Source organism: Dermochelys coriacea, chromosome 26 (assembly GCF_009764565.3).
Source record: "Dermochelys coriacea isolate rDerCor1 chromosome 26, rDerCor1.pri.v4, whole genome shotgun sequence".
In the NCBI taxonomy this organism is placed as follows: domain Eukaryota; kingdom Metazoa; phylum Chordata; order Testudines; family Dermochelyidae; genus Dermochelys; species Dermochelys coriacea.
Window position 1 is genome coordinate 2,120,454 of NC_050093.1, and position 15,542 is coordinate 2,135,995.

The 15,542-nt window shown below is 43.3% G+C and overlaps 1 protein-coding gene across 4 annotated transcripts in view; it reads right to left on the reverse strand.

The window, feature by feature from the left end:
• Nucleotides 1–15,542, reverse strand: part of ASH2L (ASH2 like, histone lysine methyltransferase complex subunit) — a 50,165-nt gene that overhangs the window by 2,737 nt on the left and 31,886 nt on the right. The window contains exons 1-14 of one of the 4 annotated variants that reach the window (XM_038385039.2): nucleotides 14,061–14,215; nucleotides 13,427–13,496; nucleotides 10,866–11,011; nucleotides 8,889–8,977; nucleotides 8,347–8,441; nucleotides 8,007–8,102; nucleotides 7,684–7,779; nucleotides 6,449–6,524; nucleotides 5,353–5,370; nucleotides 3,730–3,823; nucleotides 2,175–2,392; nucleotides 1,819–1,986; nucleotides 1,032–1,225; nucleotides 306–398 (exon numbers count right to left, since the gene is read on the reverse strand). In XM_038385039.2, the coding sequence (XP_038240967.2) occupies nucleotides 306–398; nucleotides 1,032–1,225; nucleotides 1,819–1,986; nucleotides 2,175–2,392; nucleotides 3,730–3,823; nucleotides 5,353–5,370; nucleotides 6,449–6,524; nucleotides 7,684–7,779; nucleotides 8,007–8,102; nucleotides 8,347–8,441; nucleotides 8,889–8,977; nucleotides 10,866–11,011; nucleotides 13,427–13,496; nucleotides 14,061–14,179 (1,572 nt within the window). In that variant the 5' untranslated portion in view covers nucleotides 14,180–14,215. Of the gene's footprint in view, nucleotides 1–305; nucleotides 399–1,031; nucleotides 1,226–1,818; nucleotides 1,987–2,174; nucleotides 2,393–3,729; nucleotides 3,824–5,352; nucleotides 5,371–6,448; nucleotides 6,525–7,683; nucleotides 7,780–8,006; nucleotides 8,103–8,346; nucleotides 8,442–8,888; nucleotides 8,978–10,865; nucleotides 11,012–13,422; nucleotides 13,497–14,060; nucleotides 14,216–15,542 lie in introns of those variants that run through there. The other 3 variants (XM_038385040.2, XM_043502986.1, XM_043502985.1) reach the window with 3 other exon arrangements.

The following is a 15,542-nucleotide window of genomic DNA, read 5'->3' on the forward strand; positions in this document are numbered from 1 at the left end:
TAAGTCAGTCTAAAGTCTTGATTTCCACAAAACGTAACTAGCTGCAGTGTTATTACAGGTCAAAGAAGGTATAACCCAAGCTGCATTGCTTGTTTATTCAAGTCTGTGTAAGCCTAACAGAGACCATCCAACTTGACATCCTTGTAAAATTGTGTGATGAGATTCAAATAAATGAACACCAAGAATCTTAAGTGAAAATCTGTCAAGGACTGTACAGTGAACCTGTTCAAGAGATTGGTGGTGCTCTATGGATTTCTAAAGTGTCTGGGCTCAAGTTTCCACCCCACTCTGGACATCCAACTTACTTGGCTTCCAGGAGTTTGCTTTAGGCTCTTCTCTGCTTTATCCACAAAGTCCTTCTCTTCAAAATACAAGTAACTTTTGAACTTGATCAAAGCCTAAAAAAGGTAAGCAACAGAGCCAGGTCTGCAAGACATTCACACCATTACTTTTAGTAATATTCTAAACAGATGCGATAGGACTGGTTAGTACACAAGCCCCTGACGACAGAAGACCCAGATATAACAAATGTCAGGTCACCAATGACAAATGAGGCTCCATTAAGTATGGAATAAGAATTCTGAACTAGTCCCCTTGACAGCATTTCTGTAGATTGACACATTCATGGAACCAAGACATTGATGTGCCTTACTGAGTAACTGGGAGGTAGTCAAGCTCTTCCTCTCCCCGTCTCTTGCTCATCTGACCCTCGCTTGTAGTGTCTGGAATTGAGGTAAGGACTGTTGTAAGGTATTTGGGGCTTTTAAGACTAGTCCTCTAGACCTTCACACCATGCTACTTCCTTAGTCAGTGATGAGAGTTAACAAGTCATTATTTGCCTCCCATTCAGTTAGAGGGATGCCGCTTCATCATAGAGCCTGGGCAACTGCAAGACTGAGGTTTGGACAAGCCCATTTTCCACTGTGGGTTACTGCATATTCAAGTGTCGGGCCCCGTTTAGCGTAGCCAAGGTCTGGTATAGTTAAACAAATTGAGACCAGCTAGGCACAGCCTAGAGGAATCCAGCTTACCTTATCTTTATAGGTATCAGGCAGTGACTTTGCGGTCTCTGTGTCTTCAGGAAGACTGATATAAAAACCCAGTACATCTCCTTGCCCATAGCCAGCTGAATAGTGTTTGCCTATGGACTGATGAAACTTTGTTCCCTTCTTGCTGCGCCAGGAGTAACTGAACTTGTCATAGCCTAGGGGAGCCTGAAGGTTCCCTGTAGAAAACCAGAGGTCAGCCCTGGAAGCACCAGACCCTTTCCTTCAGGACCTTGCATGAAAGTACTGTTTCTAAAAGCAGCTAGGGTTACTAGGCATTAACATCTAATCGTACATGACATTCTTTCCATCCAGGCTACATATTTCTATGGGTTTCAGTGCAAAGTTTTCCACTTAATACTGAAAATATTTACTTCATAAATATTCATGACATACCCGCTGTTGGCTCTTAAAATTATGGCATGGAGTGTTGAACTGGATTAGAAGGAGTTAATAAACCCATAATGATTAGCGAGGCCCAGCAAGCAACAGTGAAGCCAAGAATCTGCACTCAAGCAGAAAACTAAGTGCTCGGGCACTATGACTCACTACACAATATTCCAAAGGGTTTGCAGCAGTCCTGCTCCAATCACATTCTCAGAAAAATACACTTAAGGGTTCTAGCACTTCTGTAACCAATCAACATAGATTTTTCTCTCTCTCATTAGTACTTGAGCTTATTGTTCAGGGGTCTGAGCTACTCAAAATGCAGGAAATGAGAACAGGAGCAGGAAGTTTTGCTTTGCTAAGGGGTCTTCAGCAGTTACTTTACCTAGTGGCTGCGACCAGCCAAGTCTGGCAGCTGTGTCTGGAGGCATCTCATCCACAGATATCTCAAAGTACCAGTCTCCCTTCCGCACCCCATGTGAGGCTCGTACCATAGAGTATCCTTTCTCTCCGATAACGGTCAGTCTGTCATCGGAGATCTTTAGCTGAGGTGCTACAGCAGTTAGAAAGACAGATGCAATTTGTGATTAACAAGCGGTGAGTGAACCGATCAAAGGTTGCGAAGCTCAGTTTAACATCCAGGTCTGTTTCCCAGCACAATTATGTCTTGAAGCTTTACTAACCAAGACAGTGAGGTTACAGAGAAGATCCCTCATGTGGGGAGCTGGCTATCCAGCTTACCTCGGTCATGCAACGCTAGGAGGACTCGTTCATATAAGCATGCTCTGTAGAGATCTCCAGGAATAGGTTTTCCTGCCCAGCAGTCTAGCTCCAGTTTCTCTGGATCAGGCGCATGGGGGTCAGGCTCAGCCAGAATGTAACGATATCCATCTTTATTAAAGGGGTGCTCCAGAGGGTAACCGTGAGGTGGCAGGCGCTGAGCAGAAAACAAGGGGTCACTGGAAGAAGCATAAGGAAAAATGTTAGCATTGACTTCAGCATAATTGCCAGGAACCACACACCCATAAATGCTAGAGACACGAACAACATTCTAACAATTTCCTTAAGCAAAGCCACCCTTCAAATACTTCCCCCTTCACTGCCTTTTACAGACATGCAGATGACTACAGCATCCCACTGGTGATGGATAAGGATAAATAAATAAATAAAATAAGGATAAATGCAGGGTCCTGCACTTAGGATGGAAGAATCCAATGCACCGCTACAGACTAGGGACCGAATGGCTCGGCAGCAGTTCTGCGGAAAAGGACCTAGGGGTGACAGTGGACGAGAAGCTGGATATGAGTCAGCAGTGTGCCCTTGTTGCCAAGAAGGCCAATGGCATTTTGGGTTGTATAAGTAGGGGCATAGCGAGCAGATCGAGGGACGTGATCGTTCCCCTCTATTCGACACTGGTGAGGCCTCATCTGGAGTACTGTGTCCAGTTTTGGGCCCCACACTACAGGAAGGATGTGGATAAATTGGAAAGAGTACAACGAAGGGCAACGAAAATGATTAGGGGTCTAGAGCACATGACTTATGAGGAGAGGCTGAGGGAGCTGGGATTGTTTAGTCTGCAGAAGAGAAGAATGAGGGGGGATTTGATAGCTGCTTTCAACTACCTGAAAGGGGGTTTCAAAGAGGATGGCTCTAGACTGTTCTCAATGGTAGCAGATGACAGAACGAGGAGTAATGGTCTCAAGTTGCAATGGGGGAGGTTTAGATTGGATATTAGGAAAAACTTTTTCACTAAGAGGGTGGTGAAACACTGGAATGCGTTACCTAGGGAGGTGGTAGAATCTCCTTCCTTAGAGGTTTTTAAGGTCAGGCTTGACAAAGCCCTAGCTGGGATGATTTAACTGGGACTTGGTCCTGCTTTGAGCAGGGGGTTGGACTAGATGACCTTCTGGGGTCCCTTCCAACCCTGATATTCTATGATTCTATGATTCTATGAGCTTAAGTGGTGCTCAAAGTAAGAGTTTCTAAACAAGGTGGGCATATATTTACATACAGGAAGCTTATAATATATGATGGTCTATATCTTAGTGTGAGGATAGATTACATCAAAATGTTAGTTTGAATTGTGGGAGATTAAAGTTTATAACAAGGTTGCACCCTCTTAATTTCCAAATAGCATGTGCAGAACTGCGTCAAAGATGGGAGGCACTTAGTCTGTCATTAAGACAGACTATCCCCACAACCCTGACCGATACAAGAGTGATTCCCTATATTTTCCTGTACTTTGTCCGTCTGCCACTGTTAAGTTATTTCACTTAGCCTGTGTCTTTCTATTTACCTTCTGGTTTTCTTGGCTGTTCCTGTGGTCCCTCCATCTTGCTGTTTGCGTTTTGCTCCTCTTCCTTTCCCACTACCTCCTGCTGGAATGCCCCCTTTGGAGAGAAATTACCACAAATCTACATCAGCTAGCGCTTTATATGCAACGGTTGGTGATAGAAGGCATCTGTGAGTGCAGAAACTCCATGTGTGTCACTATCAAATGGCTTCATTAAACAAAAAAAACAACTTTTATATAGAAGTTTGACATTGACACCATTTAGAGAAAATAATCTAGCAAAAGATAAAATTTATCTTCAGTCTCTAATCGGTTTTAAGAGAAATGTGTGGATAATAAAAAGTCAGTTGATCAAAACGCATTTAACAGGAGGAAACTCAACAATTTTATTACATGAATTACAAATCTTTACTTGCCCATAGTTTTCTTTTCAAATGGTATCATTTGTATATTTAGTTTGAGAGCAAATGTTGACATACTTTCATGGAATTTCCAAACACACAAGGACAACAAAGGATTTAATTTGTTTTTGCAGATTTGACTCCCAAAGTTGACTTTTTTTCCCATTTTAAGCAGATTGTCACTTGTCTCAATGATTTATAATATGCCTGCAATACACTTTGACACACAATATCTGCTTCAGCAATAAGCATTTAACATTAAGTTCAATATAGAAAATGAAACACACCAAAATGGGGAAAATAAAAAGCAATAAAAGGTGCTTCTCTGCAGTGTTTCCAAAATTGTTATTGTTTGCAATGTAAATACTAAGAGCAAGGCATTTCATGTTGATATTAATGTCTTCAACACTAGTTTCATCAAACTGCAGGGTAAGACATAACATTGAACAATACCAGAATTATGCCAAATAGCGTCTAACTCCTTTAATGTATTTTATAAACCAAATTACTTTGAACCTGTATTGAATATATTATTAAAGTGGTAAAATAAATCACATGCTCTGAGGAAAAATATAGCTTACTGACCTAAAAAATGAAAGAATACACAATTTTGCTCTACTGCAGTGAAACACGTTTAACAACTGCGTAGTGTACTGTAAAAAGTAGCAAGCTTTTAAATTATCAGCATACCTGTTGCAGTGTAAGGGATTGAGACCTTTGAGGGATATCATATTCTGCACAAACATGAACTGATTTAAACTGCACTTGTTTGTAGCTATACTGCAGATTATTAACAGCTTACTTTGTCATAGTAGGTTTATAAATTGCAAAACTAAAGCTACCCCAGCATGTCTGAATTTTATCTGATCAATAGCACAGTGTAAATTTTGTGCTTGTATTTAATACACCAATTCTTTAGAAGCCAGTTATTATATTCTGAACTTCAGTTTAGTATCAAATCAAAATTGAATCCTACACGAGAGAAAAAATTCAAGTGAAAGGGACACTTTATATCAGTCATGTGACGCAGAATATGACAATTTAAAAGCTGTAACTGCTAAACATTAAAAACTGGAATTACAATTTCATATTAAATATTACTGCAATCATTTTTAGGACACGCTTTAGATTTTTAATTCACTTTAGCTTCTAAGACAATTGAGCAAAAAGCTTTTCCAAACCACAACAATACTTAAGTTTTAGAAGCTGAAAGGTAAATATTCACCTCCCAAAGAGGCTCCACCTGTAAGGACAGAAGTGGCACCATGTATTTCTCAAATTTTAATAACTAAAGTAAAACATAACCAGTGCATGAAATGGAGACAATATACATTGTAGAGATCTGCAATGATGGACAGGTGCACAATTTCTTTTTTTTGGTTTAAAAAGAGAACCACCTCAGGTTAGGCACTAGATAATGCATGTAGGGTTACTGAGAAACGGTTTAACACCATGCACAACCAGCAATTTTTTTGTGGCTAGTTTATATTAGGTAACAGTAAAAAGTCTGCCTCACACACCAAACACTACGTCTACACTTTGAGCAAGGGGAATGACTCCCAGCACAGACATTCTCACCCTAGCTGGGAGGAGAGCTAGTGTGGGTATAAATAGTTGTGTAGTCATGGCAACATGGGATGCAGCAGTGGAATACAAACCCACCTGAACCCAGTGGACAGCTGAGCCATGCTGCCACAGCCACGAGTACATGTTGGCAAGCAGGAGATCACTCCTCTAGCTCATAGTATGGACAGAGCCAAAGAGATTACTCCATCAGTGTGGTCATTCCACTAAGAGGGAGAACGCTAAGCTGCAAGTGATCATTACATGGAAATGTATAATGGAATAAAGCTTCCCAAGTGCTCTTGAAATCTCAGAATGAGGAAAATGGGAAGTTTGTGGGATAATGTTCTGTCACAATCAATCATCAACATTTTGGGGTTGAACAGGGAAAAAGGAAGGCACACTTTGTTTTCAGTGATGATATCAGGTTTTAAAACAGCTGTTTTACAAGCATACGTGTACTACTATGGTATGACCAGCTGTCTAAAAGTGTGATCATCTTACGCATCTGTGATAGGGTAAAGACTAATTGATATCACGACAGAAAAACAAGACTGAGATTTAAGTTGGCTCAATAAACTCTGGAAATAGCAATTACAAGACTATTTACATACAGGCTAGTAGATGTTTAAGTTTACTAAACGAAAGTGTGCTGAATATTTGGGAATATTTCACATTTCTCTAAGTCCTACAGCTGAACACACCTTCGATTATATTAACTTGAACATTTAGAGCTTAATAAAAATTAAAGAACTTGCCATTTAAGCTTCCACTAGCAGATACAGCATTGCTCTGCTTCTGGTTATCGTATGCTGGACCAATATTAGCAAGGTCCTGAAAAAGAAAAACTCAGTTTAACAATATTACAGATTTATGGGCAGGTTAGTACTCACCACTTGTTCTGAGAGCGTGTGTCTGGTTCAAATTCTGAGCAAGAAGTTTTTGCTCTTCAGGATTTCCAAGAACTGAAGTGCTACTGAAACTTTAGCAGCACGGCATAAAACCACAAGTTCAGAGCAGAAGTCTTGCATCTTATACCTTGGGATGATTATGTTTTTTCTAGTTTTATAAAAAGGACCCAAACTACACAGCCACAGCCCCCAGTGGGTCAAGCTCTTGCCATTTTTATTTGTGCTAAGAAACTGTCACACAGCATGAGGAAGTTACCAGTCTCCGGGACTGTGCACCACATAGCTCATATAAACAGCTAGGCATAAAAGTTAGTAGAGATTTTAAGCCTTCCTATATACATGCTGGCTGAGGGACATGCCTTTTAAAAACAGAGGCAAGATTCCTGTATGCATTTTGAGTGAGTCATAACAAAAAGGATGAGGAAAACAACAGGACAGTCTCCATTGCTAAAGGCAGGACTCTTTTCAATTACACCATAATGTTACCAGACAGCATTACGAAAGGGTATTTTTGATGCCATCAGAGAGTTCAACAAGGGCCATAAAAACAGAGATACCTTTTAAAAGCCCTTGCACACACTAGAAAATAAAGCATTAGCACCCAACAATAGTAGACTATCATGCATCCTTTCTGGAATTATTGCCAAATCATGCAGTTGAATCTGGCCAGGCAGCTGGTGGGTAGAACTCCCAACATTCCCGTATTCTTTCCACTTGAGTGTTCCTCCAGCAGAGCTGGAACAGCAGCACAACTGCACAGAATGTGCTAGAGGACATACAATTGGAATTTGTATCAGAAAAGTTAACTAGGTCCCTGGGATTAAATTCCTGGTTGGACTCCAGTTCTTATTGTAAATAGATTGTCAAACAGCAGGCAACATGCATACATTCCAAATGTGTGTAACTAAATGTGCCTTTTTACATTTATAAACACACCTTTCATTCAATGCAAATTCACGTACCACAATCTTTGGCAATGCAATATGAAGTCCTAATGCCCAAATGCTCTTAATATTAGTTACATCGAGTCATGAGAACCATGGTGCAGAAGGGAGAACTTTCGCCCTGCCTCAATCACGTACCTGATCTAGTAGCCCAAACTTTGGATAATCGTCCTCTGGATCTTTACTACCTGGGTCTGGATGCTCTTTCACCAAGAACACATCCCTTTCTTTACACTGAAATATGGGAGTTAAAAACACCTTCAGAAGACCAAGTCATGCCCAAGAATAACTGTGTAAAATTTACAGTAGATACACACCACAAAAATAAGAAGTCACAGGGACAGTATTAATGTCTGGACTATTTTTCTAGTTCAATTCTAATTATTAGCAAATAAGACTATCAGAAAGCAGCTCAATCATTAACAAAGATCCTCTGCAAATTTAAACTTTTAGTTACTTACCATTGTTTTTACAATGTTATTTGGCCAAGTCATTTTTCCAGGTCTCTGTCTAGTTGTCATACACTCCCAGTACTTGTCAATAAATGGTATAATATCCTATTTAAAAAAAAAAAAGTTATAAAATGAGGCCTTAAAACAGTTATGTTGGCTTAATAAAGTAATTTTAACTCTTATCATATATCTTTCAACTCCAGATCATACACATTATAACTGACCTATCAGAGATGGTGAAACTGACAGCTCATATGTCAATTTTTGTCTGAACTTGTGGATCTAAGCAATTCCCTTTTTGTCAAGTCATAACTCACGTTCAGGTGTAACTGTCTAATTATATCTGTACCTTGTCTTTTGAGAACATAGTTTTTGGGTGCTCATCTTGTGTCCTTGACTGCCACGTCAAGTTGGCAAGAGCACTAAGGCACATTTCCTTCAGATCTTAAAAACAAAACAAAAATATACCAAAACCACAGTTACATTCTTGATGAAGGTCAAGTGTATTTATATACAACAATAAGGTTGGTAATACTAAGAACACAGCAGCTCTAATCTTAGATGAACTTCCATTAGTTGGCCTCACATCTACAATATCCTGAGTTTTGGAAATGTGGGTGCTAGAGTGAGTTATATGCTCATAAAGAAAAGGAACCTGGGCTGAAGGCAAGAATTCTACCAGCCTAAGAAATTCATTTGCACAATGGCATCCTCCAGGTCTAGAGAAGTCAGCTCTCCAGCAGATTGTGTTGCAATCAGCACCGCAAATCTTCACCAGACCCACAGACATACTTTCATCAGCTACAGGACAAAGGACCATTCCATCCCCAACAAAGATTTAAAGAGGGGAAGAAAATCAAGCTTTTGCAGTAAGTGTTTGTTTTTACTTACTTGCTTGTTTTCTTAGAAAGTATGTGTTCCCGCTGTGATGACAGACATTGCAATGGAAACTGTAGTTGGTCATGAAAGGCAGACATGACCTGTGAAACAGCAAAATCATTTGACACTATCCACAGCTTTTCCATTACATCAGAAAAAGAAAATGATTACTCTCTTTCTTCATTAAAAAAAATCACCCACGCACATTCACAGATGTTTTCATCAGATTTGGTTCTCATTGTTGCTGACACTGAGTTACTATTAAATTCTGGAAAATGTGAATGTGGACTAAATGTCATTTTTCTGTTTTAAGAAGCAGTCCTGAAATTCGGCTACCAAGGTAAGCTGAAAGCAACTCAGGGCCTTTAACAATGAACCATGGATTAGTCAAGGTACATCTATAGCTATAGAACACTTCCCTCTAAAACACTAACCAAGCCCATTTTAAAACTAATTTTTATTTAACACACATTAAAGTTACCTTTAAAAAGAAGATTCCTTAGACACCTCAAATATCAAATTGAACTTACTTTCCATTTAGTGTCTCTACCTTTTTGCTCTTCAGTCAGCAAGTATAAACTAGCCGACTCTCTCCTCCCTCCCCTGACCCCTTTTTTAAGTCAGTTTCACATTTGTCTCATGCAGTAGCCCAAGGCTGCAAATACTTCAAGAGAATGTCTAAATGCAAACAAAGATTGTTCATAGAACTGTAAGAAATACTTTGTGTTATGTAAAACTGTTGTTTTATTATTGTTTACATAGCTCTCAGTGTGCTAGACTGTACACAAACAAAATAGAAAGACAAGGTCTTTTCCCCAGGGAATTTACATTCTAAATATTTCCGTTTCTGTTTAAACAAAAACAAAACAAAACTTAGATTTAGCACTTCGTCTACCGGGCAGCATCTTTTCAAAATGTATTGATTTGACTGAGTTTAGGATCTGAATTTTTTAATAAAGAAAATTCTTCACTCCATCGCCTTTGCGTCGTTAACAAAAATGTTCAGAATCTCATGTAATGCCGTACAGTAGAACCCCAGATTTATGAACTCCTTGAGAATAGTGATTGTTCATAAATCTGAAATGTTCACAACTCTCAACAAAACGTGAGGTTGTTCTTTCAAAAGTTTATAACTTTGAAACTTTCCTGCAGAAGAAAAATGCTGCTTTTAACCATCTTAAATTTAAGAGTACAGAAACAGTTTCCTTGCCTTGTCAAGTCTTAAAAGGGGAAAGTTTTTTAGTAGTTTATATTTAACACAGTACTATACAGTATTTGCTTTTTTCTTTCTGGTCTCTGCTGTCAGATTGTGTACGTCTGGTTCCAAATGAGGCGTGTGGTTGACTGGTCAGTTTGTAACTCTGATGTTCATCTGTATGTGTTATTTTCCTTAGCTCTGCTTCACTGAGCTTTTTAACTTTTTGGAGTCTGTGAGTGCACATGGTTGTTACGTTTGCCATAACTGGGAATTTCCTTGATTTTTAGTGATTGCACTGATACAAAAATTAGTCCTGAACAACCCTAGCTCTAAGTTAACTGTGCTTTTTGGAGGCCTCCCTCAGCTGGAATCAGAAGCATTTCACAAGCAAGTATACCATTCCTGGGTTGGAGTTTGTTCTTAAAAAACAAACTGCTATTTTACAGAGAAGTTCAATAGAATTTAGATTTCAGAGTAGCAGCCGTGTTAGTCTGTATTCGCAAAAAGAAAAGGAGTACTTGTGGCACCTTAGAGACTAACAAATTTATTAGAGCATAAGCTTTCGTGAGCTACAGCTCACTGCATCCGATGAAGTGAGCTGTAGCTCACGAAATCTTATGCTCTAATAAATTTGTGAGTCTCTAAGGTGCCACAAGTACTCCTTTTCTTAATAGAATTTAGAGTAAATTCTGGAAGATACAAAAATACTATGGTGCTGGGGGGCCATAAGTACCTAGATATGAAGAGAAGAACAGATTATATGCAGAGTACTAAATAGAGTTATTACATACGTAGTATCAATGCCAAAGGTGTCCGCTGTGAACCACTTTGTACAAATCCCGCACTGCAGCTCTATCTCTCCAAGCTGTCGCCCATTCTCTTCATCCACTGAACCCGTCTGAGTGTCCAAGACTTCAGAATTGTCCCCAGCACCTTCCTGCAATCACTGCAGCATTAACAGATCTGGACTTGATTAAACAGAGCGCCAAGAACAATCCCATGTCAATCAAGTCACGTTTTGTCCCTTACAGTCCCCTGTAGAGATTGCTAAAGTTAAAAGGATCGAAAGATTCTTCCTCATTTCTTCAAAATGCCAATAGTTGAGGTACAACTCTGCTGTGAATGGGTCTGAACTATTGAATGGCATCAGACAACAGAGACAGCCACACAAGCTTCTCCATGGAAGCAGGTGACAATTTTAGCTGCTGAATCAAGGATTGGCTTTTGCATAGGTGAGCAATATAGCATGGTAAGTTAAGGGAGGGGAGATTTAGAGGTGAATAAAAGCCCAAATGAGAAAATCTCTCTCTCTGGACTCAAGGAGTACATGTTTAATTTTTCATATACAGCAATGGCTTTTAAAAAGTAACTTTTTGAAATTTCAGTCTGAGTTTCTTTACATTGTTCACAGATCCAGCATTTTCATTCTATCACTAGTCTGAATGCAAACCCCGAGCAAATATGTAACTTTAGTCTTTCAAGACCTCCGACATTTCATACTTTGCCAGGCCACTGATAGCGAACTAGTAACATTTTACTGGTGCCTCAGGGAAAATATTTTCTATTTTTAATTACATTTCCCCTTCTCTTGTGCTAATCATCAGCAAATAATACTGGTAAAGACAAAAAAAGTTTTCTGCAAGCATCTTTATGACAGTTTCCTCCCAAAGTAATAAGTGAATCAGGCCAGGGGTACTAAGCTTTTTCTGTTGTTAAGTATCAAAAGAACATTTAAAAAAACAAGTTTTAGGTTTGACCACAAAAGAAAATACATTGGGCAGGATTCTCTGCCACCAGCCACTTTGTGTATCCATTTACATCTGGGCAGAGACTGTAAGATGCTACCAAATAAGAATGCACCACACACACAGGAAATTTATGCCTGCAAACAACTGCAGACATTTTTAATATTTTTTTGCACTGGCTCACTCAACATTGGACTCTATAGATAGGGCCCTACCAAATTCACGGCCATGAAAAACACATCATGGACTGTGAAATCTTATCTTTTGTGTGCTTTTACCCTATACTATACAGATTTGCTGAGGGAGACCTGCGTTTCTCAAATTGGGGGTCCTGACCCAAAAGGTAGTTGCAGGACGGTAGCAGGATTATTTTTGGGGGGGGGTGGGGGGTGGGAAGAGAGTCGCAGTATTGCCACCCTTACTTCTGCACTGCCTTCAGAGCTGGGTGTCCAGAGAGCGGCGGCTGTTAGCTGGGTGCCCAGCTCTGAAGGCAGCATCCCGCCAGCAGCAGCAGCAGCACAGAAATAAGGGTGGCGATACCATATCATGACACCCTTACTTCTGCGCTGCTGGCTTCAGAGCTAGGCAGCCAGAGAGTGGCGGCTGCTGACTGAGGGCCCAGCTCTGCAGGCAGCAGTGCCATACCATGCCATCCTTACCTCTGCGCCGCTGATGCTGGTGGCGGCTCTGCCTTCAGAGCTGGGCTCCTGGCCAGCAGCCTCTGCTCTCTGGCCGCCCAGCTCTGAAGGCAGCACCACCACCTGCAGCAGTGCAGAAGTAAGGTTAGCAGTACTGCAACATGCTCCTACAATAACCTTGTGACACCCCCCTCCCCGAACTCCTTTTTGGGTCAGGACCCCTACAATTACAACACCATGAAATTTCAGATTTAAATAGCTGAAATAATGAAATGTATTATTCTTAAAATTCTATCACTGTGAAATTGACCAAAATGAACTGTGAATTTGGTAGGGCCCTATCTATAGGCAAGGCACCTACTAAATTCTCTATTCTTATTCTGAGCAACCACACAGAAAAATACATACAAATTTCCTTTGGTAGGCCAGCTCTTACACCAGTTGTATAACTTTACTCCCGCTTTGCATAGGTGTTAATGACTCCACAACCTGCCCGGCCTATGTCCAGCCCACGGAAATATTTTGTACTTTAAGTCCAATTGATTCAGTTCATTCGTGAGGCAATCCCACTGCAGTTAATGAAAACACCTCAGGGATAAGTCTAACGTAGCGCATCGGTGTCTGCTCATAGGTGACCCATCTGCATGATCGGACAGGTCACACACACAAGCTTTCTGGCACAGAGGCAGGACAGCTGGAAGGCAGTAGTGAGCCAGATCCAGACTGCAGGGCACACACACGAGCAATGTGCCACGGGAACCACACGGCTACGCCTGCTTTGTAACGTGTCAATGTCTAACGGCCCCATCAGGGATCAGACTCTCCTTGTGCCAGCTGCTGCACAGACATAGGAAACAATGGCCCCTGCCCCGAAGGGATCCCCCCAACCCACTGGGGACTTGGTGCTGGCACCCCACGGTGCTGCCCTCCCGGGCCCCGCAGAGACCCAGGTCAGCAGCACTCACGTACTAGGGGATCCTTCCCATTAGAGGACTCGGTCTCCAGGCCGGCAGTGACATCAACGAGGGTGGTGTCCCCCCTGCACGGGCAGCAGGGAGAGAAGGTCAGAAGCCCCAGGGGTAACTGGGGGGCCCCGCTCCCTCCCCCCAGGGGAAGCGAAGGGCCCCACTCCAGGGGGGCAGCGCCCCGCCCCCTCCCCATGGGGTAACCGGGGCCCCCCCCGCTCCTGGGGGGCAGCGCCGCGCCCCCTCCCCACTAGGGTAACCGGGCCCCCCCCGCTCCAGGGGGGGCAGCGCCCCGCCCCCTCCCCACTAGGGTAACCGGGCCCCCCCCGCTCCAGGGGGGGCAGCGCCCCGCCCCCTCCCCACTAGGGTAACCGGGCCCCCCCCCGCTCCAGGGGGGGCAGCGCCCCGCCCCCTCCCCACTAGGGTAACCGGGCCCCCCCCCGCTCCAGGGGGGGCAGCGCCCCGCCCCCTCCCCACTAGGGTAACCGGGCCCCCCCCCGCTCCAGGGGGGGCAACGCCCCGCTAGGGTAACCGGGCCCCCCCCCCGCTCCAGGGGGGGCAGCGCCCCGCCCCCTCCCCACTAGGGTAACCGGGCCCCCCCCGCTCCAGGGGGGGCAGCGCCCCGCCCCCGGCCTCACCCGGTCTCGGAGTCCCCGGCGCCCTGCTCGGGGGGTCCTGGGGGGTCCCCGGCCGCGGCCTCCGCCGCCACCTCCCCCTCGTCCGGCGCCGCCGCCGCGGTAGCCGCCGCCGCCGCCATCTTCCTCCCGCGCAGTCGCGCCAAACTCTCGCCTGGGCTCTCGCGAGATTTCCCTTGATGGCAGCGCAGCGTCCCACCGTGGACGGGCAGTGACGTCACCTTGCCACACCATGACATCACCCACTGCAACGCAGTGACATCACCGTGCCGCGCTGCCCCAGGAGGCTGATGTCATACTGCTAGGCTGCGACTTCAGCAGGCTCCCGGAGCCTAGGAAAGGCAGGACTCTAGCCCTCTCTGAAGATAAGCAGTTCTGCCAAAAGGCCAGCTGGTGACTTGAGATTGCTGCAGCTCAGCGGTTTGTTTTGTCTCCCTTAAAATGCATCAGTATCATATTACTTTGTCCTTTTACTTCCTCTCCACCCGCCCCAATTGCGCCTTTCTTCAAACTAAAGCTTTTAAACTCTGAAGAAGGGATGTGACTGTCTCTCCCGACCTACCACAATGGGGCTTTGATCCTCCAGGGGTTCTCTAGCCGAGCTTCCACAACATAGTATAAAACTCCATAGTCCAGCTGTGCCACAACAACTGGTTTTCTGCATATAAAAGCCAGGACTGGTGTTAGGGGTTAGCAAATGGGGCAATTACCCAGAGACCCACACCACAGGGGACCCTGCAAAACTAACTTGTTCAGGCTTCAGCCTCAGGGGATGGGGCTGAAGTTTGGGGCCCTGAACCCCATGTGGTGGGGCTTCAGCTTTCTGCCCTGGGCCTCAACAGGTCTAATATGCTGTGAAACCTGCTTGTGGCCCTCCCAGGGGGCCCCCAGACTCCTGGTTGAGAGCCACTAGCTTATAGGAACTACTTTAATACAGGTAAGATTTATCTCAGATCATAATCTAATAGAGGGAAGTGGTTCACAGATGCACTAGCCCGTCTCTTGCAGTGTAATTACTACTTCTAAAGTGACTTTCATCTTCAAAGCACTGCACAAACATTAAACTGCTTCAAACATCACAGACAATAGGGCTCTCATTGAAGTCAATGTCAATACTCCCATTAACATTAAAGGCCTTGACCATCCCAGCATCCGTGTGAAATACTATCCCTATCTTACAGGGGGAGAAACGGAGGAATAGAGAGGCAAAGTGACTTGCCCAGGGTCACATAATGATTCACTGACAGACCCAAAAGAAGAACTCTGCTGTTCTTGGCTCCTGGTCCTGTGCCCAGATCCCCAGCCTGTCAGAAATCTCCAAAAGGAATATGAATCTTTTCTCAAAAGTTTGCAATATTTCCACCAGAGAAGGAAGAGCCTTGTGATTGAATGAGCCTGAGACATCAAAAGGAGAATTCCCATCTGTTCAGTGAGGCCCTTTGAAGTGCTATGTGATTGGTTTAAAACATGGAACATCAAAGGACG